The sequence below is a fragment of the Plutella xylostella genome, chromosome 23, assembly GCF_932276165.1.
Source record: "Plutella xylostella chromosome 23, ilPluXylo3.1, whole genome shotgun sequence".
In the NCBI taxonomy this organism is placed as follows: domain Eukaryota; kingdom Metazoa; phylum Arthropoda; class Insecta; order Lepidoptera; family Plutellidae; genus Plutella; species Plutella xylostella.
Window position 1 is genome coordinate 3,711,713 of NC_064003.1, and position 23,674 is coordinate 3,735,386.

The 23,674-nt window shown below is 40.4% G+C and overlaps 3 protein-coding genes across 4 annotated transcripts in view; 2 read left to right on the forward strand and 1 right to left on the reverse strand.

Moving 5' to 3' along the window:
- The window catches only part of LOC105383541 (blood vessel epicardial substance), a 40,337-nt gene extending 33,152 nt beyond the window's left edge, over positions 1 to 7,185 (reverse strand). The window contains exon 1 of one of the 2 annotated variants that reach the window (XR_007267633.1): positions 6,314 to 7,185. Coding sequence is in view for 1 of the 2 variants with exons in the window: in XM_038113360.2 (XP_037969288.2) it covers positions 6,314 to 6,799 (486 nt within the window). In the remaining variant the exon portion in view is untranslated. The remainder of the gene's footprint in view (positions 1 to 6,313) is intronic. The other variant, XM_038113360.2, reaches the window with a different exon arrangement.
- A 447-nt stretch (positions 7,186 to 7,632) lies between these two features.
- Positions 7,633 to 8,486, forward strand: LOC105384246 (ashwin). The gene is made up of 3 exons (XM_011554445.3): positions 7,633 to 7,844; positions 7,952 to 8,287; positions 8,409 to 8,486. Exons 1-3 carry the CDS (start codon positions 7,770 to 7,772, stop codon positions 8,481 to 8,483), a joined length of 486 nt encoding a protein of 161 aa, XP_011552747.2. The 5' UTR covers positions 7,633 to 7,769; the 3' UTR covers positions 8,484 to 8,486.
- Positions 8,487 to 10,521: 2,035 nt separating this feature from the next.
- On the forward strand, positions 10,522 to 23,567 carry LOC105384272 (cAMP and cAMP-inhibited cGMP 3',5'-cyclic phosphodiesterase 10A). Its single transcript, XM_048629428.1, has 15 exons — positions 10,522 to 10,818; positions 11,248 to 11,388; positions 14,455 to 14,553; positions 14,970 to 15,172; positions 16,913 to 17,086; positions 18,121 to 18,269; positions 18,616 to 18,785; positions 19,147 to 19,280; positions 19,562 to 19,680; positions 20,164 to 20,401; positions 20,738 to 20,893; positions 21,126 to 21,305; positions 22,072 to 22,170; positions 22,817 to 22,986; positions 23,340 to 23,567. The coding sequence occupies exons 1-15, from the start codon at positions 10,650 to 10,652 to the stop codon at positions 23,452 to 23,454; spliced, it is 2,316 nt and encodes a 771-aa protein (XP_048485385.1). The 5' UTR covers positions 10,522 to 10,649; the 3' UTR covers positions 23,455 to 23,567.
- The last annotated feature ends 107 nt before the right edge of the window (positions 23,568 to 23,674 follow it).

The window sequence follows — 23,674 nt, forward strand, 5'->3', positions numbered from 1 at the left end:
TCATATATGTATAGTTTTATTGATAATAATATGTTCTTATCAGAACTTCGTCCGTGCCATACTGCCATCTCATTTTTCATGTAGTCCATAAATGCAGTTTTGTTTCTTTTCAATATAAAGAAATGCTTTCTTTTTTTAAATATAATTCCTGATCAGGTGGCATTACAAAATTCCACCCTGTATATTATTCTCTCACCTGTTTGTCAGATTCTAGATGAATAACAAAGGTTCACAAATAACGTACTCATTTTTCTACGTTCTTGTGCCGTATCGTATCGCATTCTAGGAAACACAGTACGAAAATAATATTTACCTTGCGCGAAGCCAGTGAAAATAATTTGAACTTATACTAGGCACTAGGCGTGAATCAAGTTTCACATAAACTAGAAAATATTACTGCAGTATTAGGTAGGTGGTTTTGTACAGTCGGGGACATAATAATTTATGTCAAGTTATGCTATTGTACCCTGCGTTTTATCCTCTGCTGCTGTTTTTCAGCCAAACCCTTCATTTTTGTTGTGGGTACAAAATTGAGTTTTAGAGATTTTCAGATCTCGCCATTATTTCTAAACCAATAATTGTTAACGTAACGTGGCAAAGATTAAAGACCCTTTACGACAACGGTAGTGAAGTGTCGTCTGGGTACATATCTGATGTACTATCTGCCCCCAACAGTACAAGCTCTGTTGGCCACACTTGTTAGCGATCAACTTTACGATCTCATGAATACCGTATCGAACTATATCCGTAACTTACATTATACTGACCCTATTTCCTTTACTGCTAAAGCCTATATTGCAAAGTCTTGTGTGCATACATACCCGATATGGAGTGTACAATCAAGTCTTTGTCCTAGTAACCCAATCTTTGGGTGCTGAGTTGTTGGAACTGGACACCCTGCGATTGGGTTTCTTAAATTTTAATAAGGTTCGTTAAGCATCTTCATTGCTATAGGTATCACCAGGGTTAAAATACTATGTATGTTTGTTGTGGTATCGTACTATGTAAATGTATGTATACATACAGATGATGCACATTTACATACCCGAAGAAAGAATGAGAGCAGAAGGGTAACTCTTTATGACGAAAATCGAAGTTTTAAAGCGCTGCAGTGCTAGCCACCACGAGTTGCAGATATTAAAAGGATTGCACGACCGCTCTCGTTCGTTCGTTTTTCGTCAGTAGTTGTAGAGTAACACCCCAGAGCCTTCTAATTGACGCTACGTCCGTCCCGTAGGTGAATATTCGCATAGATTAAACGTCGCAATAAACCCCAATTAATAATAATTATAGGTCTGTGCAATACAATGTTATCTGTGGATTTAATACGAATGTGGGTAAACGTTATCATGTGATCAATGATGTTGGCAATTCAAACAATGACATAATCAGGTTTACCAGGCTTTCATATCACCGGGACAAATATTAGCACGCAAGAAAATAAACTTGACCAAGACTCGACTTCACGTCGACTTTACTTGAATTCTAACTTGACCATCCATATTTCTTGTAACACATCAAAAAACACTTCTTAAAAATATAAATAACTAGCTGTTCCCGCGCGCTTCGCTTCGCCTTAAAAAGTTTTCCCGTGGGAATTACGGGATAAAAAGTAGCCTATGTTCTTTCCCAGGGTCTAGACCGTATGTATACCAAATTTCATTCAAATCCGTTCAGTAGTTTTGGCGTGAAAGAGTAACAGACAGACAGACAGACAGACAGACAGACAGACACAGTTACTTTCGCATTTATAATATTAGTAAGGATGATTATGGTCCTATCGAGAATAATGTTAAAGCGTATATTCTGAAAGATTAAATCGAAGTTGCAAGAGGTTAGTTCCGTTAATCGATTTCACACTTACTTATAAGTAGCTTTAGAAATTATGCTACACACGAACGAATTCAGGGGCTCCAACAAAGTTAAAGGGTCACCCTTATTCAAATCAAAGGTAAGTTTTGAATGGGGTAATTTTACGAGTACGAAAGTCACGTGCGAATGAATCATAACATTACTTCATTAGTTACGTAGGATTGGGGTGGGTTAAGGTACAAATTGGCGGCACTCTGACTTTTTGTATGAGCGTCATGTCGTTAGCCGCCAAATTAATCCCTCATTTAGCGGCTAGAGATAGAGACACGCTCACAAAACAAGTAGGTACGTACATACTTGGTAAGAAACACGTTTTCGAATGTATCCCAAAGGGGTGGGTAGGGGATCAGTTTTCCACAGGGCACGATCCTGACACACCTCAAAAGAGTCCACGTTCATGTAGGTATAAATTGCTTGTCGTTCTTACCCATTTCATAGAATAACAAGTACAGTACACAGTACAGTAGTAAAGTACAGTACTAGTACTCGTTATTCTATGCCATTATCAAGTTATCAGACAAGTAATTTTAAGTATTTATGTTACTTTGAACATCGGAACGTAAACTTGTAACTTTCAGGCCTTTTCAGTGCGTCGCGTCGCTATAATTAAATTAATAGCATAAATAACAATAAAAGGGACAATCAGAAACCAGATGTAGTGGGACATCTGCTGATCTGCTATACATATATAGCAGGACTGAGTCTGAAAGCAGCGCATACCAACTAGGGCATGCAATACCGCAATACCGGTATTCGTAATACCGGTATTAGGGACAAAATTCACGCTTTTTTCAATACCGGTATTGAAAGTTAATACCGGTATTGAAGTAATACCGGAATTGGACTTTTTTAGGCTATAATAAAGCGATTAAGATATAGTATTCCTATGTACTGTGAAAGCGCACTTGTTTCCAACCGTTTGATGCAGTTTTCTGCCGTTTGATATCTACTGTTGTCCATGCGTAAACGGATACTGGATGTAAAAAAAAAATATTATTGTAAAATTTAAACTAATACTCAATTCTCGTAAAAATCTATTACAAAAAACTGAATTTCATTGCTTTTTCTTTTTTTATTTTGACCTATACGACCTTTAAACACAATATATGCCATTTATTACAAGGAAATCTAATACCGGTATTAATACCGGGATCCCGGTATTGAGTTGCAATACCGGAACTCAATACCGGTATTGAAAATAGTTCCGGTATTGCATGCCCTAATACCAACACTATGATTGTGTTTCCGAACAACTGTGTGATTCATTATTTAAGGGCCAGTCTACCGCTTTCTGCACTTCAAACGATGACTAAGTATAGCTAATGGGTTGTTTTACCATTTACGATGCGGTTCACTTTTAGTAGTGTCGGATTTATCAAGGAATGGAACACTTGGGCGTGTGTAGAGTTAAATTTCACTGAAACTTAGCGCTTTATGTTTGTTTGAACTCGGTATGTTAAGTATTTTTATGGTATATTTTATCATAATTTCTTATTGAAGTATGTGGGAATTTGAGACACTAATTTGAAGATATTTTATTTTGATGCTCTGGTAATTTTTTTAGAATTTTAAGATTCGATTCTTTTGTGCAGCGTGACTTCACGCGTTACATTACGTGAAATTTATTTTTTAAATATTGCATAATTACACTATAAAAGAGGTGTTTTGTGGTACTTTATTATGGTTTTCTGTCTGTTTCATACACTAACAGTGATAATAGCATTGTTAACTATTGTAATTTTCGAAAAGAAAGAAAATACATATTGAAATTATGACCTTAAGGAGCGTTTTGAAGGACAAAGTATATTTATTTTTTTGTTAATAAAATCGGAAAATTTGGCTATTTCATTTTTTTATCCATTAAACATGACTTGGAGGACAATATCTAGAAATGGTTTTGGAATCAGCAGCATTTAATTTTACTTAACATACCGAACTGTCACTTTATAAAAATACGCACGCTATTTTTCTATTTTACGATTGATTTCATTGTCCTACCTATTTTAGAAGGACACTATCAAATGGGTATACTTTAGCATCCCGTAAGTCATAGAACAACGCGGACTCGGGTGTACCCTCGGGAAGCGTCATAGCGATCTTTCTTGATACAAAAAAGTCTGCCAATTTTTGCGGGGGGAAATTTTACCGTTTACCTTGATTATGTCTCATGGGACATGTCATTATGAGTTTTAATTCCCAGCAATAAGGGTTATGTGAAGTTACATTTAATAATGAACACAGTGTCGTCATTTTTATTGCCAATGGATGTAACAATTATCGATAAGTATTATCGATGAATTCGAGAACATGGGTTAGAAATAATAATTATAAATTATTTAAATTATGAATTCAACGAAGCATTTATTTATATAACTATGTATTAATTATATTATACTTACACTTTTGTAACTATCGTCACGACCCATTTCGTCCCCACTGCTGGGGTACGGGTCTCCTTTCAATGAAGGAAAGGTTTTAGGCCTAGTCCTAGATTGTGCTGGAAAAGTTATTGGGTAAGTGGGCAACTCGACTGTCAGATGTTTTCAAGCCGCCCGAAGGCCTCTGACTATGCTTAACGACTGCTGCCGGAGCAGCAACCGGGACCCACGGCTTAACGTGCCGTCCGAAGCACGGAAGCGTCCAGAAAAGAACCACTTGAAATCGGTCACCCATCCAATGGCTGACCGTGCCAGTTGTTGCTTAACCTCAGTAATCAGTTACGATCACTGAAGCCCGCTCGACTACGGACGCTTTGTAAGATATGAAAGAAATATTTTGCAAAATAAAATAAATTGTGAGATCCTTTAACTATGACCTTTTTTGTCGATCAATACATAATATCTACTTACTGGTACATCACTATTGCATTTTTTTGAAATTGGTTGCTATGCAACTGCTAATAACAATAAACCATGACAAAATCTGTGATCAAATCCGGAATCGGGATATTCTATGAATTGAAGCTGTCATTTTAGTATGTAAACAAATCATTTTCTATGAAACGAACGCTTTGCCAACTAGATTGCGTCTAGTGAAAATTGAGACTGCAACTAGTTTTTATAAATCGGTGGGCCTTTCTGGCCTACCACCCCGGCAGAGGGGAACGTCTGCCTATTTCGTCTCCAGACCATTCATACTCAATGCCGTAAGTAAACAGATGTCAGCTGTAAGACAGACTCAGTAAAATGTACGATGTTGTAAAGAACGTGACAGAAGAACTTACACAATCGTAAAACATTTTCTGTAAACTTTTGTTCTGTTTTCTGAGTGTATTTTTAGAAATGTTATCTAATGGCTTCCCCTTAAGTTGTCTCGCCCAATCTGTCCCTATTACCATGTTGTGTTCTTGTTACATAATAAACTACATTGAGTAATTTCAGTTCAATTCTAAATGTTGTGCAGTTATGAATAAAACATTTATTTATAAGTTTAGTATGCTGATACTCTTATCGGTGAAGGAAAACATCGTGAGGAAACCTGCATATCTAGATTTAGCACATCTAGATATGTGAACCCACCAACCCCGCAGTGGACCAGCGTGGTGGGAAATGGTCCAAGCTTAGGAAGGCAGTTTAGACCTTGGGGATATGCACAAAGGTTCCACTCGAGAGAGCCAGGTGCAGGTACTTACACCCCCACAGAGAATAGAATAGAATAGATACTCTTATCAGAGTCGTGTGTGTTCACTTTCCCTTCTTTTGATAATAAAATAACAATAGCTCAGTCAAATATTTCTGATAGGATAATTAATCATAATTTGACTTTGATAAGATTGATAATGTAACAGTATTTTTACTAAGTTTTAGTAAGTTTAATAATATTTTTTTATTTTTTTATTTTTACAGAATAGTTTTGGCAATACAAAATGAATAAAACTTGTACAAGTTTATAATACAAGTATTTTAAGAATTACTTGTATTGTGTACTATTTGTATCCCATTACTAATAAAAATGATTTTAAAAAGTTTTAGACCCTATTTTATGTAGGTAACTACTAAATGAAACCTTCATCCTACAATCTTTATGGATAATATATCTGTAGTAATATAGGCTAAATGGTTCAAAATTTAAATAGTGTGTTGTGATAAATACTATACCAGGGCATTAAATATTTAATAATAAATCATCCACTTTCTACTATCTGCTGAAGAGATAATATTATCTTGACTATTATTATTCAAGCAGAAAGGAAATACATAATACATATTATGTGCATTCCTACGCCAAAATGACATAATAACTTAACACATAATTTTAATGGGTTCATTCACCTGCTATGCTAGATAGTGACCATTATCAGTATGAAATAAAATTTAGACCTCATGGTGTTTTCTATACCTGAATCATGGTTTCCCTGACTTTTGAAAGGTATGAAGGACCAAAGCCCCATAAGCCTACATAAGAATTACAGATATTATAAACAAAAACAAACCATACTCACATCTTCGAGATCCTTGTGAAACTTGATGGGCCTTATCAAATAGAAGTGCACCGCAAAATACACAAAGTTTATCAGCACAAACACTGCGTTCCACACCACCGCATCCATATAGCACTGGATGCTCCACGCCCACAGCGCAGACAACGCACAGCCGAGTACAAGCGCGGCCCGGAGAAACACCAGCCCAGTCTGTGTGTGCGGGGCAAGGAAGGAGACTAGGAAGCAGACGTTGGCCGCTTGGAAGAAGACATGGTTGATGGGCTTCCAGTGCGGGCAGTGGTGCAGGTAGAGGTCCCACATGGACGCGCGGTCCTGGAGCGTCACGTTGACGGGGTCGGCCGGGGGCGCCCCGCGCGTGGCCTCAAGCAGGTGCATCTCCGAGCTCGGCGACAGCGGGGGCGCCGCCGAGCTACCATCCGCGCCGGGCGCTTCCGTCACGTTCAGCCCGCTGATCATGCCCAGCGCCAGGACACCGAACCACAGCATAGTCCCACGGGAGCCGAGATCGCATCGATGTCCGACTAGCTACTGCTGGCATTTGTAAACGGATGTGTGTTAACGCCACTACACTGTGTGCAAATGCGGGATCGGCATTCGCGGGTTGTTTAGGGATTTAATTTACGTGAACACTGTTTTAGGTTTTGCGAATTTTGGGATTGGTTTGCTAAATTGAATGTAAGTGCGAGGGTATGGATAGGATAGAAACAGGCTTTAAAACTGTTAACACGCTATAGTTAAAAATAATGTAAATTTAATTAGGTATAGTTCAAAAACGAATTTATTTTACGATTTTTGTGTCTAAAAATTATTTTTGAAACAAGAAGCAAACAATCGACCGAAGCGAAACTGACAGAAATCCGATTCCCGATTTGACATTGACACTAGAATTGTTGATTGACACTGACAGATGACAGGCCGAAAGAGCCATAGACACAGACTAAACACAGATTAAAATATTTGTTATTATTCTAAGTTTGAAAAAAATATATTGATATTTTTTTCTAGAAATCCCAGCACAGCCTTCCAAGCAAAATTCAACGGATTTTACCTAGCCATTGATATCGATTCTGAAGGCGGAAATTTTTAATTTAGAGACGTCAAAACCTTAATTTCTTTGTTTAAAATTCGACTCTAAGATTGTTTCCGTAAATGTCATTTTATGCTAGCAATTTTTTTAGTTTGACAGCGTTAAAATTAGAATTTCCGCCTTCAGAATCAACATCAATGCAGCAGGATCCGAGCGAAGCCCGGCTGTTATTATTCTGAGGTACCCAGCATAAACTGACTAACACAGAATAGTATTTAACAGCTGACTTGATTCTGTCAATCCCAACTGTCAAGTCAAAATAATCTTTGTTTTGTTTATGTATGTGCGCTTTATTTACGTTATTTTAAAGAAAATATGTGTAAACAACTACATAAATAACATAGTAAAAGTTTCTAACTTTAATTTAAAATGTCCGTGCCGTGTGATATGTTGTTACACCCCTATCTGCTATCTAACCAACAGTTGATATCCAGCCTGCAAGAGGTTAGCTTTTACATAATTTTCGAACTGTTTCCAGCTTTTGCTTAATTACACAAACGGCAAAAACATCGAAAAGTCCTATAATACTAATTTTATTGTTGTGTTTTCAGAGGCACCTGTGTGTAAATTTGGAAGAGATGGATAGGGATCATTTGTTAGAGTTATTCCATCACTACTGTGTTCCTCTGAGTCAAAGACGCTATAGAGACTCCGGTCGCGGCCGGATATTGAATAAAAACCGGAACCTTCCAGCAGACAGTACACCAGACTGGGTTAAATCAGAAAACTTGAATAAAGCTGTAAAGCACCACTCGGAGAGGATAAAACCACCGCCAGACCTGCTGTCTGGACATATTAAAAGAATAAAAATAAGTGTAGAGGTAGAAGCTACACCCATGACAGAAGACTCACATGAAACACATAAAAGAAAATACTCAATGGATACTGTGAGTTTTTCATACTTACCTTCATCAATTCTTTCTCTGTTAATAATTTCAGATGATAAAAAATATAATTTCCCTGCTTAGTATGTCAACCAAACTAAACATTTATTTGTTATTGTTTCAGTCCGACACGTCAGCTAATAATGCAGAGACGCCAGTAAAGAGACAGAGAAAACACCAAGCCATCACTTGGCCGTGATCTGAAAACAGAAATACTTCTTTTGACTAATAATAATTAAGTGTACAATGACTGAAAGGGTACTTTGATTTTACAAGTATGGAGCCTTGCTACATGATGGCAAAATGACAATGAAAAAGAAAATGCATAGTATAATGTTGTAGTTAAGTAAAGATGGGTGAAACTGTACATAATTATTATGATTCTAATCAACTGTGAATCTTGTAGGTATTATGTTTGTTGAGTTAGTTAGTGAATGAACTATGATATGAATGATTTTGTGACTAGGTTTAATGAAACAATTTATGTTTTGTTTTATGAACATGCTAAATGTAGGAGACAAACAGCAACTAATCCAGGATGCGCATTCATTCCTTTCCTTTCCTTCAGTTATCAAGTAGTATTTACCTATTTACATAGATGTCACTATCCCGCAAACTACATCGCGGTATTAAGTTATCTTCCATGTGAATAACCTTTGTATTATATCAATAAACGTGGCTTCTACTACCAGCGATCCGAACATAAGGCTACCAAGCCTTTTCATGGTCCTTCGAGCCGGATCCAGGTGGATGTGGTCACTGACCACACCACCCTAGTAGTAGCCACTTTTTGATCAGGTGCTAGAAATCAGAGACCTAACGTCTCTGAAGGCGTCAACCGAGCGATCCGAGGATCGTTCCGGTAGGGATGGCTGCATCAGCAGTCGAGCTCCGGTGTGCCCAGTGATGGGTGCTAGCAGTGGCGCCGCGAGCTGCGCCACCGCCCTATCACTTAGCGGCACCAGGACAACACATCAAGGCGCGCTTCGGGTCAACTTAACCGGAGTCAGCGGCCCCCAGCAACAGCGGTACAGTGCACCCGGTGACAGGATGCCAGCGGTAACACTCACGAGCGGAGTGTCATCGTGCCTATCGCCGGCCACTTCAGCGGTGCCAGAGACAAGCAGACCATCAGCAGCGGTCCAGTGCACCCGGTGACAGGATGCCAGCGGCGACACTCACGAGCGGAGCGTCGTCGTGCTTATCGCCTGCCACTTCAGCGGTGCCAGTGACAACAGCAACAGCGAAGACTGAAGATCCCATCAAAATTGTATTGTAAATTACCTAGCTCTTATCTAAATTATATTGTAAATTACCTAGCTCTTATCAAAATTATATTGTAAAAATTTATGTAAATAACTGTATATACCAGCCACATCTTAAAGCACACAGGATGCATGTAGGTCCTTATCAGCTTGTTATCAAGTCCATGCATCCTGTGGAGTTACCCCCTTGACCTCATGGTGAGGGTGGTAATGAAGAACGTACGTTCTTGGTGGGCGGTATGTTCAGTTATCAAGTAGTATTTACCTATTTACATAGATGTCACTATCCCGCAAACTACATCGCGGTATTAAGTTATCTTCCATGTGAATAACCTTTGTATTATATCAATAAACGTCGCTTCTACTACCAGCGATCCGAACATAAGGCTACCAAGCCTTTTCAATGAGTATGATAAATTACATAACAAGGTTAATAATACTTAGGAGGGGAGTGTGTGGTCGGCCACACACATACAAATTAAATCATTATAAAATTGTTATCCTCAAAAAATATAAGTAAGTAGGTACCTACAACAATATTTTTTGTATAGTGCCACAAACTTATCTGTTCCGGTGAGAGCGAACTAAATTGGTCCATATAATCTATGTCAATATGAAATTCATTAGTACAGTAAGTAATGAGGTATGGACCAATTTAGTTCGCTCTCACCGGAACAGATAAGTTTGTGGCACTATAATAAGATTTATAAAAATTTGATTTTTTTTAAAATAATCAGATAATATTATGTTTCTTTTCTATTTTGGGAGAGGGAAAAGTTCCTTTATTCATACCTAGCTAAGCCTTGCTGTTAGTGGAACCTTTATAATTATGAATTATAATGTACTTATTGCCTGTGTCTAGATACCTAGATACACATATTTAGAATGTTCATCACTTTAAATTATTATTTTGAGATTAACAATAATGCATGTTCTTTATACTGTCAGAAACATAGAATACCTAGAAAGAAACGTCTATCGAATAAATAAACAAACTGTTGTCATTTCTATTATTTTAACTTTAGCTTATTGCATCAATTATCCTAACGCAATAACCTACGGTAAACAACTTAACCAGTCACATTAGAGCGTCTTCAACAATGTCGTACTTGGTACCTCAAAACTCTAAATCCGTGAAGAACAGGTTCGAATCCATGAATGAGCAGCCGAGTCCGCGCTCCCAACAATCCCACTTCATGGTTTCTCCGGATAAATTGGACAAGGTCACCAGAAGAGTCATCGCGCCGTACGCACAGATAGAACGGAAAGGTGAGGCCTCAACATGAGGACAATATTCTATCAGGACAGGCTCAGGGCAATATTATAAGAACTTTCAAATCATTCTACTCTCTTTCCTTATACTGGGTAAGTAGTAAGTACCTACCTACCTACTACTAGTTAGGTATTACCGGCTGCCTGTCTATAAGGTCTGGACTGGTGGATATCCCAAGCTACATTGTCCACTCGACAACTCTTCTACTTCTATCCCATCAACCCGATAGGTTGGCTCTTCGCTATCTATGTAATCACGTAACTTAACCAATGCACAATAGGCAATATTTGGCCACGATCTTTCATTCTTTCTAGTAACCCAGATCGCTATGCCGAAAGACACAGATTCGATTCCCTGAAGTACCTAAGCGTTGTCAGACTCTACTTATGTCTAAGTAGGTACATATTTTCTTTTCTGGATCATAGTTCCAAAGGAGGAAGTGAGCCAGCCGCCGCGGCACCTGGACCTGAGCCGCTTCACGCAGTTCCTCGGCGAGGAGGTGGAGGACCTGGACTCGCTGCTGTATGAGACCGCTGTGGTGCTGAAGACTGTCACTGGTAGCTGTGGTAATGACCACTGAATAATAACTACTTAGTTAAAATAACTTTTGTTTGTAACTTTTTCACCTGTACGCGGGAAGAGCTCATGACCGCTACCAGCGGTGCAGTATCAGTGGCCCAGTTCTGGGCATGTATTATTTAGCGACTTTGTTGGTTTGTCGTCGACACGATAAGAAGAAGACTGCAATGCACACTCACCTAAGTACCTATAATTAGGTAATATGCCAATAGGGTATATATCTGTTGCTGGATATCATATATTCGCAAAACACGATATTCTCAAATCATTAACTATATTACCAAATAATCCTATATGGATCTATAAGTCCATATAGATCCATAGGTATAGATAGGTCGGCGTGGTACGAAAACCTATCTAAGTAGGTATAAGCAGTGGCGGATAAAGAGCATCGGGGGCCCTAAGCACAAAGCCTGTGTAGGCCCTTAATTTAGTACAATTTGTTCCTTGACAAAGAGTGACAAAACAGTTCAATAGCTAAAACGTCTTATAACTTTTCTATAAAAAAGGAAGTAAAACATTAAAAAAAAAACGGTCTACTTGCCTACGACACGCGCAAGTATCACCACAGTTACAACTGCGCAGGTACGCCGAGCTATCACACGGCACAGTTAAGTACGCGCAAGCCTTATTTTTAACCGCCTTCGAAAAAAGGAGGAGGTTCTCAATTCGTCTGTATGTATGTTTTTTTTTTATGTAGGTATGTTCACCGATTAGTTATTGACAAAATCATCCGCGTGGAAACTGGAAAAAATGTTTCCCAATGAGGAACTATTTCTTCTACTTACTGGTATATATGTCGCAGGCATCTGGTTTAATCTCCTGTTTGATTGAACCACTAGCCCGTTCATTGGATGGCGCTATTCAGTTGTATGACTAAAGGACAACTCGTCAAGTCGTTGATTGTAACGTTCGACGTTTTGACTGAACGTCATTCAGCGGAGTCGTTGAATGGGATATAGTATAGCAACTTTGTAATGTCTGGTTAGGGTGAACATGACCAGACAAGAGTCAACAAAAAGACTATGTTACAAAGCTCTTATCTCACAAATTAACTAAACAATAACAATAAACGTACCTTCATATTGTTGTTTATAATTATCCAGTTACGCCACAATTTTTTCTTTGAAACTATGCGCCCGCGGCGTAATAATAGGTAAATCCATGTTGTCACACTATTTTAACACAAATAACGTACTTTAAAGTTAATTTATTTGCAACAAACTCAACAATATAGGTGCTTTTTGTGTCAGCTGTTTGCTGTTAGACGCCATATTTGTTTTGTTCACCACCTGACTGATTTTAAGTCAGCTAACTAGTTGGACGTTTTGTGACGCTTGTGCAATCAACGTCGGCCTAGTCATACAATTAAGCAGCGTCATCCAATGAATGGGCTAGCGGTTCAATCAAACAGGAGATTTAGGCTGCCTACGCACTGGCGACCATGGTCGCCGCGACCTGGCCGCGGCGGCCAGTGAATTCTGGACTTTATATGGCAATCGCTATAGCCCCTACGCACTTAGCGGCCAGCGGACATGTACTGGCGACCATAGACGCGGCGGCCTGGCCGCGTCTATGGTCGCCAGTGCGTAGGCAGCCTAAACCAGATGCCTGCGACATATACAATGTGTTGTTTTTCGAATCCGACAAACTTTAAGGGTGTATTCTACGAGCGATTTCATCGAGAAAACACCCCCATGCGGACACCCACATGTGGGGTCAAATCTCAATATTCTAGAAATGGCGGCCATTTTAAAGTTTAAGATTACTTAGTTTTAAAAAATCTTATCTCGAGTTTTAAACGCCTTACGGACATGAAATAAAAAGATTTTATCCGCAAAAAGTCATCTCTATCCAATAAAAATATGCACAACTACTTAAAAGTTACATAAAATAAGTTAAAAACACAGAAAAATCGATTTGATATTGAAATATCTTATTTGAAAGCTTATAAATTAAATTGACCATGTTTTTAAGCTAAAGTGCACAAAAAATTGTCATATGACATTCTTTTTTAATTTAACTTATTTGTTTTTACGTTTTTTTATGTTTAACTAATTATGAGGTATTGTGTCAAATTGAAGTCAAATAATGCACATTTGATTATTTTAATTAGTGTATTAAGGTGTAACTTGTGCAAAACAACAAAAATAGTTATTGAAATGTGGCTAGTTTTTTTTTATTTTCGATTTAAACATAAAATTTTGGCAAAAAAAAATAAAATAAAACTTTAGTATCAAATATCTTACGAGTAGAAATGGTTAAGTTTCGGATAATGCATTATATAGAATTCAATCGACTGGAAATGCCTTCTTCTATCACCTCCTGAAAGGATCAGGTCTACATACCAATAACCCTGTATAGGAGCGGTGGTAGCTCAGTCGGGTAAGCGCCCGCTTCTCACGCAAGAGATGCGGGTTCGAATCCCGGCGCTGACATGTACCAATGAGTTCTTTTAACTTAAGTACAATGTATACCATCGTTCTTATATACGGTGAAGGAAAACATCGTGAGGAAACCTGCATATCGATCTAGCACATCTAGATATGTGAACCCACCAACCCGCAGTGGACCAGCTCAAACCGTACACGATGGAGGTGGACAAAAAAATTGCTGTAAAATTTAAAAAAACATTCACATGTTAAACTACTCAAGGATTTAAGAGAAGACTCTAATGAATGGCAAAATTATTAAAATTTCAAACATGTCGAAAAATGCGCAAGCCGCGCTTCGGGGTTGGCGCGGTATACAGTTTTACCACCCATCCGCACTGTATTCCATGAAAAGAACAAGCCGGCCTGCGCAGGCAAAACTGTGGTGATACTTACGTGTATGGTAGGTCCTTTAATCAGAGCAAACTCATTACATCGGACATATTGTGGATGAATTAAATGTAGGTATGTAATGAAACAGCAGCAGAGGATGGGGGCCCCTGGAGGCCCGGGGCCCCAACTGCCCCAAGCACGTGCTTGTCGTGCTTATACGTTAATCCGCCACTGGGTATAAGAGATGGTACCTAGTAGGCAAAGTTACATTAGAAAACGATATTCCAGGTGTTTTCGTCTACATCGTGAATAAGGCGAAGAATGAGATCGTCATGATGCCACACCACACCAAGAATCCTGACCGACATGAAGTCAATATTCCTATTGGTAAGATGGCATATTAGCTGTAAGTAAACCACATGACATCGTCAAAGACGTAGACCGGGAATTCGCGTTTCCAAATTCTTATAAATCCGAGACTTTATAGTTACGAATTCAGGAGATGATAGGCTTTCTTTCGTACACACACGCAGCCTGTAAAAAGACAACTGTATGACATGGGCACCTCCTCAAATACTGCATGAAGGGTTATTGCCATAGTATCCACACTTCAACATTTAAGACTTGATAACATATAAAAGCGAACTCGTAATAAGAGTAGCAAAACACTGGAGGAAGTTAGCTTAGTGCATTTACACGATAGAAGAAGAAAGCGAACTCATTAGTCTTCGACACAGCTGTCAAAGACACGAAATTCCAGTCGTCGTCACCATCTTAAATTATATAGTCTACTGACTCTTCAGGTGAAGGTAAAGTGACGGCGGCCCACGTGGCGTCCACCAAGGAGTACCTAGTCCTCGACGACGTGCCCCGGGACACGCGCTTCTCCGAGGGCCTCAAGTGGGTGGACGCGAAGACTGCCCTGTGCATGCCGGTGGTGAAGCCAGATGGAGAGTGTTATGCCGTGCTCGAGTTCTTTAGGACGCATTGTACGCCGTATGATAGTGTTAGTTGGAGTTTTTGATGAGATATCTAACAATTATTGGGGAACACCCAAATATTCCGAAAAACTTTTTTCCGAATTTGATAACACCGAATATGTAATTTACGAAATATTGCAATACCGATTTTTTTAAATACCGAATTATAAAAATCACGAAAATTATAATTTCGAATATTAAAATCACGAATATTTATTATTACGATTATTAAATATAGGTACGAACGTTAAAAAATACGATTACTTTAATATACGAAAAATAAAATACCGATTTATTATAATCACGAAAATTTAAAATCCCGATCGGAAATATGATAATTCGTGATTTTGACAAAAACGCATAAACGTCTTTAAAACTTTAGAACCTAAACCAAAAAATTGGTGCGACGACGAGCAAAGCGAGGAGGAGCGTGTTAGGTGCACAAAGATGTCTAAAAACAAAGCGGAACGCAGCGGAACGTTTAACATACGGCTTAAAAGACATATTGTTGACAAATAGAAAACTATTTGTTGTTAAGTTTCACAACAAATCAAAGCAAATCATACGCACTTTAAAAACCCTAGAACCTAAACCTAAAGATAGGTGCGACGACGAGCAAAGCGAGGAGGAGCGTGTTAGGTGCACATAGATATCGAAAAACAAAGCGGAGCGCAGCGAAGCGGAGCGGAGCGTTTCAAATATAGAGTAAACAAAGTTTGTCAAGTTTTGTTAAATAGTAAACTATTTTTAGTACTTGTTGTTAAGTTACAGAACAAAGCAATACAATTGCTCGGATTTTTACGGTGTTTCATCTTAAAAAGCTTAGGACCTAAACCTAAAGATAGTTGCGACGACGAGCAAAGCGAGGAGGAGCGTGTTAGGTGCACATAGATATCGAAAAACAAAGCGGAGCGCAGCGAAGCGGAGCGGAGCGTTTCATATAATATAGCTTATTTATTTTTGTTTGTATACGGATTATGCTGTTAATAAACACTGACTATTCACTAAGAAACATTGCGGAATTTGTATTTTCGGAATACTAAAACTTCGGAATTCGTAATTTTAACAATTCGATATAATAAAAAATCGTACTTTGGAAACATCGAAATAATAATATTCGGAAAATTGACTTTCGTTATTTTAATAAATCTGTTGTTTGAAATTTCGTTTATTATAAGTACTATTCGTGATTTTCGCTATTCGGAAACTAAAAATTCGGGATTGTGAATTATTCGGAACTATGAAATTCGTAATTATGAAAATCGTTATTTTCATATTCGTAAAAAAGTAATTCGGAATTCTGTAGTGTACCCCAATTATTGATACAAGGTGTGATTTTGCGTACCTACCCGTTTGCGTAAGTGATATTCTCGATGAAAGGTCAATAAGTAGTTAACCGTTTTAACATTTTATCTCACGTCCCCTTCCTTCCCCTTTCATCCAACTCACTCCCTACCCGGTTCACTTCATCTCAACATCTCTTCCGGTCGTCTTCTCAAATCCCTCTATCCTTCCTACCCTTCACTTACTTCCACTGCCTTTTCCACATTAGCGGAGTGATGTGCGGGGTAAAAATCGACCAATTAAATTGCTTAAAAACTCCGCTTATGCAATTTCATTGGTCGATTTTTACCTCGCACACCGTTCCGCTAGCTTTCTCCCCTCTGGGGGAAGGAGCGTGGTAAAGGATCGAGTGCTTTGGAGATACTTTGAACATACTTTACTACCAGCATTTGGCGCTTGTAAATGATGCTTCTCCACTCCAGAACGTGGTATACGCAGTGGTCTCAGTCTCTTGCTGGGCGGGGGCGGCGGCGCACGGGGCGCGCGCGCGGACCCTGCTGCGGCGCGCGGCCACGCTGCACGCGGCGCTGCTGGCGCTGCTGCAGAACTACTTCTGCGAGCGCGCCGAGAGGGACGCCATGGTGGGGGATATGCTGGTGAGTGAGCGGGAGGGGAGATTCGAAGGTGGCACGTCTGGTTGCGGAAGAATCGGAATCGGATTACGACACTTTAGCACACTATCGCTTTGTATTCTTCAAACTCTGATAGCAGCAGTAGGTAGTGCGAGGAAGCCTGCACGTGGCAGGTACACTCGGTGGTGCCGGCGCGGCGCGGGTGGCGCTGCTGGCGCTGCTGCAGATCTACTTCTGCGAGCGCGCCGAGAGGGACGCCATGGTTGGGGATATGCTGGTGAGTGAGCGGGATGGGAGATTCAAAGGTGGCACGTCTCGAATCGGAATAGGATCAGGAAGCTTAACCACACATCTCTTTATATTCTTCAAACTCTGATGGCAGCAGCGCAGCAAGTAGGTAGTGTAGGGCGAGTAAACCTAATATTCATACCAGACGATCCAACACGAACTTATCTCGTGCGGCATGGACATTTTCTTTATATCTGCCGCGTTTAGATCGTCTGGTATCTATGGATCCGGCTATAATGACAGCTTCGGAAAAGCCATATCCCCTCTATTGTTGGCTCTCCAGCCCGTGGCAGGTACACTCGGTGGCTTGCTGCGGCGCGCGGCCACGCTGCACGCGGCGCTGCTGGCGCTGCTGCAGAACTACTTCTGCGAGCGCGCCGAGAGGGACGCCATGGTCGGGGACATGCTGGTGAGTCGGCGTGGTGGGGGTTCGGAGGTGGCACGCCTCGATTTCCTCGGAAACCAGATAGTTAGGTGGTGTATCTAGGCATGCTGCTGCCCTTTGGATGTAGGATAAGATCACCACATAGTTATTCCTTGCTATAAGTAGTTATACTTAAAATTCTGATGCCGGTTGCTATTGCCGAAGGAAACCCAAGGAGAGCTTAGAAGTGTGATTGTTGACTGGTGCTCATAATCATGCACGTTATATCTCTAGACAATATGTAGAGAAGAAATTATACCAAGCGATGTAATCATTTGTCTAAATCATGAACAAGAAGCGACTTATCGGCGAACGACTGATGATGCTCATAAACTTTATCTCCCAGGCAGTAGTGAAGACATATCTCCACGCAATGCGCTCATCATTCTTCATCGTGGACAAGGAAGGAGCTAGCGGCGAGCTGATGGCCGACATGTGGGACGACGGCTGGGCCGGCGAGAGTAGTGCCATGACCAAACGACGGGTTAGAGTTAAGTGAGTGTGGTTATTACAGTCTTAAAAGTACTTCATAGATCGTAAGAGACACGGTGGTGTCTGCATGTGGATCCATTAATGGTTACCTCATGGAGATTCAGGAATCTAAACTGGCAACGGTCCGATGTAAAGATGGCTACTGGCTGTCGACATACAGGTTTCAGCATCATCATGGGTCATCGTTATCGTCCACTAGTTAAAATAGACCTAACTATCACTTATCTCCCTACAACGTTTTATCTTTCCTGCCTTTCTTCCTTCCACGAAACTTCTGCACGAAACCCTCAAAACTACAGCTAACACCAATACCCTTTAACATAAACTACTATCCCCTTTCCACCCCCAGTTTCACCCACGACAACTCGCCCGCAGCGCACGTGGCGCGCACGGGGCAGCAGCTGAACATCCCCGACGCGTACAAAGACAAGCGGTTCAGCCGGGAGGTGGACCCGACCACCGGCAATATCGTGAGGGCCACGTTAGTGTCGCCCATCACGGATAAACATGGGGTTATTGGTGAGGATATCTGTTTAACATAGATGATGATAGTAGGTACATTCCCTGACTTGGAGTAAACTATATGCTCCTCCACCATCTATTTAAATTACAATATGCTCTTCGGGTCTCCTCTGCGTTGAGAAGACATCCGCAGCGGTTGCCCATTGCAGAGCTTTCTTTGGTTTATCCATAGAACATGTTATTGCCAGCCTGCGCTGCTATAAAACTTCACAGAGTTATAAATTATGATGCAGCCGATTTACCTCGTAGTTACCTAAAGATATAATTAGTGTATATTAACGGTAGCCCAACATAATTTTAATTTACTAATAATGCAAAATAACCTAGCTAACTAAACAATACTCACCTGCATCCCCAGGCGTGGTCCAACTGACCAACAAGTTGGACGGCGGCGTGTTCGACGTGGAAGACCAGGAGATCTTCGACGTGTTCGTGAAGTACTGCTCGCTGATCGTGCACTTCGCTTCTATGCAGCAGAAGATGATATTTCATGTGCGTTTGTGCTGTAACTAACTAGTACTACTGTGACAGTGTCTTTTAACGTGCTACCCACCTAATTTCATCATTAATTGAGGCCTAACTCGGAGTACATGATAAGTACACACGTAGCTATCAATTATATGTTTATATATACCCCATATATTAAATACACTACCCATGCCTTAGAGTAATACCCATGCACTAGCCTCATATTTAGTTCTTCCATGAAATTCTGCCAGTATCGCAACACTCACAAGTCACAACTTCCTCATGCCAATGTCCGGTATTTGCAGAACAACCTCAACAAAGTGTACTCTTCTATGCTGAGCCTGCACCTGTCTCCGTGCAAACATGACATGGCCGAGCTGATGGCCACGGGCGGGGTGGCCGAGCCGCCACCTGACTTTCACAGGTAACTTTACATTCTTGATGACGTACCTACCTACCAAAAAATTCATATACTTAACGGGAAGATTATTGGATAACCTTACGTTTCCCATCGATACTGGATGGATTATAACTTTCCGCCTATGTATTTACTATCTACCGTGTATCTATTCAAGATTTCATCATCATCATTGACCGCCAATTCTGGGGTTGCCCATCTGCTTGCCTGTCGCAGGTCCTTGAAGATAGTGTGTTTAAAGACTCCTATGCCCCTATTCCAATGGGAGATTTTCAACCATAGACAAACAACCATAGTAGATTATAGGTACATGACTTCATACTCAACAGCACTGCATTTTTTTTAGCCGGCATTTAAAAAAAATGCAGTTCTGTTGAGTATGAAGTCATCTATAATCTATGGTTGTTTGTCTATGGTTGAAAATCTCCCATTCTCATCGTTTCTACGGCCGATATGGCTCTAAAATATACCAAACTATTTGATTCCCAGCTTCGACTTCTACATATCCGACGCGACTCGGGCTGACATGCCCGGATTGGTCGCCTACATGTTTCTGGAGCTATTCCCGCCACACCTGTTCGACCGCCCTCGAATGTCGGAGTTCGTACTAACCATACTGCAGACGTACCGACCAATGCCGTACCACAACTCCGAACATGCGTTCTGTTTCACACATACGATGTATCTGATACTGAGAGAGAATAGCGGGTATTTTGATGAGGTTGAGGTAAGTTATTGATCTTATATTCATCATCTGATCATAGCCTAATCGTGCTCGGCTATAGACATACCCAAGTCTATATAAGGACTGCTACAAGCCATCACCCATCCCTTTCCTTGTCCTTCCTTTGACAAGTGATGAATAACTAGCCACCTAGACTACATCTGTTTATTCAAATATCTATAACAATAGTTTTACTACGCTCTGTACAAAAAATAAACTAACTATATACGATAATAGTGGCAAATGGTGCCAATCGAATCATTATGATCAGTCCACAATCTTTGGAGTGCCACCCTCGCCCTTTCTCATCCAGCCAACATCATATACAACAATTTCCAGACGATAGCACTGCTGATAGGGGGTCTGTGCCACGACCTGGACCACCCCGGGGTCAACAACAACTTCCTGGCGCTCACCAAGCACCCGCTGTCGCAGATGTACCGGACTTCCACACTGGAGTACCATCATTACTTCATGGCTAAGAAGATTATTGACGTAAGTAAAGTATGATAGGATTGTTTCATTGTGGATTGATTCGTGGCTATATCATATGAGGTTAGGATTGGTGTGTAAGGTAGAATACGATAGGTACCTATCCGACCATTATACAAGGTACTCGAGACTAAATAACATTATCACAGGACTACGGGTAGGTACCTAGGTAAGTAAAAGCATACCTACTAGTGAATGCCCGATGTTTCTATCTACCAATCCTTCCTATCCCCAGGAAAAGAACATCCTATCCCGGCTGCCCCATGAGGACCGGGAGCGAGTGATGGAGGAGATCAAGTCCAACATACTGTGCACGGACCTGGCAGTGTACTTCCAAATGCGGGCTCAACTGGCGCCGGTGGTGGCGGAGCAGGCGTTCGACTGGGGCGAGCAGAGGCATCGGCGGATGCTCAAGGTATGGGGTGGCTTGTAAACACTAAACTAGTTACTTAAATGAATGTATGATTGTGAAAACCCATCCCAAAACTTATAACTTTAGGGTTTTTACTACAACACGCATAATGCATATTGCTATAGAGAAAACTTTTAATGGATTAGGTAAGTAATAAGGTTTCAGAAAATATGGTCTGAGGTAGGTTGTTACAATCATGCATTCAAATAGGCTCTATAATAAGCTGTAGGCCTCCTGTAAGCATGGTGATTTATGATCTATATCCTGTCGTATTGGGCGTCTGACCCAGTGTGTTTGAAGTCGAGAGTCAAGGAAGAGAGGATTTGTATACAGTGACATGTGAAAATAGAGCATTTGAAATTTATAATGTAACCATCTTTATGTTTATTTATATTTTCTTTTAATATTATGATTTTTAAATTTTGATATTGTACGCTTTGTTTAAAGCAGATTGTGCCTGTTCATCTTTTGTATACTTTATACATTGTATACTTGTCTAACACCTGCAACTCACCTGTGACCACAATCGCAATAAATATATGGTTTCAATGGTTTCAATGGTTTCAATGGTAACTAGGTAACTATGTACCTATAATGTGAAGGGAGATCACTTGTATACTGTGAATAGAGAACATTATAATTTGTATAGGTACTGGACATACACTTGGGGACTGTACCTTATCTACTCCAGCACAGATTGACCAGGTGACATTATTATTAGTTGTGTCTAGCCTAAAAAGGTACAGTAAGGTGCATTTCATGTTTTCAGGGTATCATCATGACGACATGCGATCTCTCTGGATGCTGCAAGCCGTTCCAAATATCAAAAATGATTGCCGAGAAAGTATATGAGGAGTTTTACAGACAAGTTAGTGTAACTATACAATCTTTGCCTACTTATATACATATTTTAAAGAAATACTATACTTACCTAAAAAGATAACTCAGATTTAGGTATATAGCGCAAGAATGCTGCCATCTAGCGGTACTGGTGTGACATTTATGTTTTTAGCACCTCCACCATCTTAGCGGCTTGGCCATATTATCCTCACATCAATAACCATCCTGCGTCAACTGACCGTCTAGTACGGGTTTTACAATTTTTGAAAACGAAAAAAGTTTAGGTTTTCTTTTTTCATCTGCATATCTGTCAAAAGTTTTATGATAGTTTCCGCTAGAGGCGCCACTTTGTATGCGAGAAAACGTAAACTTTTATAGTTTTAAATAAATTTTCAAACCTATACTAGACGGGCTGGATGAGACAGATGGCATCCACTGTCACTCTCCAGTGGTTTAGTCTTCGCTTCGTCCACTATAGTCTATTTCGGACGGCCACGATTTCCTGTAGCCTTTTCCCTAAAATCATCATCACGACCCATAACGTCCCCACTGCTGGGGCACGGGTCTCCTTCCAATGAAGGAAGGGTTTTAGGCCTAGTCCACCACGCTGACCAAGTGCGGGTTGGTGGTGTTCCCTAAAATAAGAATACCTAATGCTTACACACTAGCTCTAGGGCGACATGGAGCGCGCGCGGGGCTACTTACCCCTGTCCATGATGGACCGGCGCCGCCGCGGCCGGCAGCCGCCCGAGCAGCTGCAGTTCTTGGCCGTGGTGCTGGCGCCGGCGCTGCTGCTGCTGCGCTCTGTGCTGGGGGGGGTCGAGCCGCTATTGGAGAATGCCAGGTTAGGGGTGTGACCCTCAGAATAAAATACCTATACAATTACATACTTACTTCAATTTTATATAGCACTTTTACTGAGCACAATGACCAATAGAAATCCTGCATTGATTTGAAAGTTAACCCATTGATTTATAGAAATCCTGCATTGATTTAAAATTTCACTCATTGGTTGACAGTGAAAAAAATGTAGTGCCATGATCTTTGACCCAATAAGGTCGTGTTGTCACTTGGTGGCGCCACCAGGGTTGATTTGTTCGGTTGTCTCATTTGGTTGCTATAGTCCTAAGATCTAACTACCTACCTATTTAACTACTTATATACAATACCAATCAAATGCATTTTACAATATTTCAGAAAGACCCAGGACGGCTGGCGTGAAGAGATCGAAATCCGGGGTCAGAAGGTGTGGAGACAGGAGGACTCCATCCCGAGAACACGCTCCACAGACATTGCCCTAGCACCTTCCTAGGTAGCCTAATGTTTACTGATGTTGAATTGTAGGAAGGAAATGTGTGATATTTTATGATTCGTGTTTTGTGTTGTGGAATTAGGTTTTAGATATATGTATTATGTTGCATATGATTTAGTTGTTTTATTGTGGTTTTATTTGATGTATTAGTCTTGCATTAGTGATGGCATTTGTCCTTTCGGATTATGGATTTTGATGATTGGATCATTGGAAAAAATAC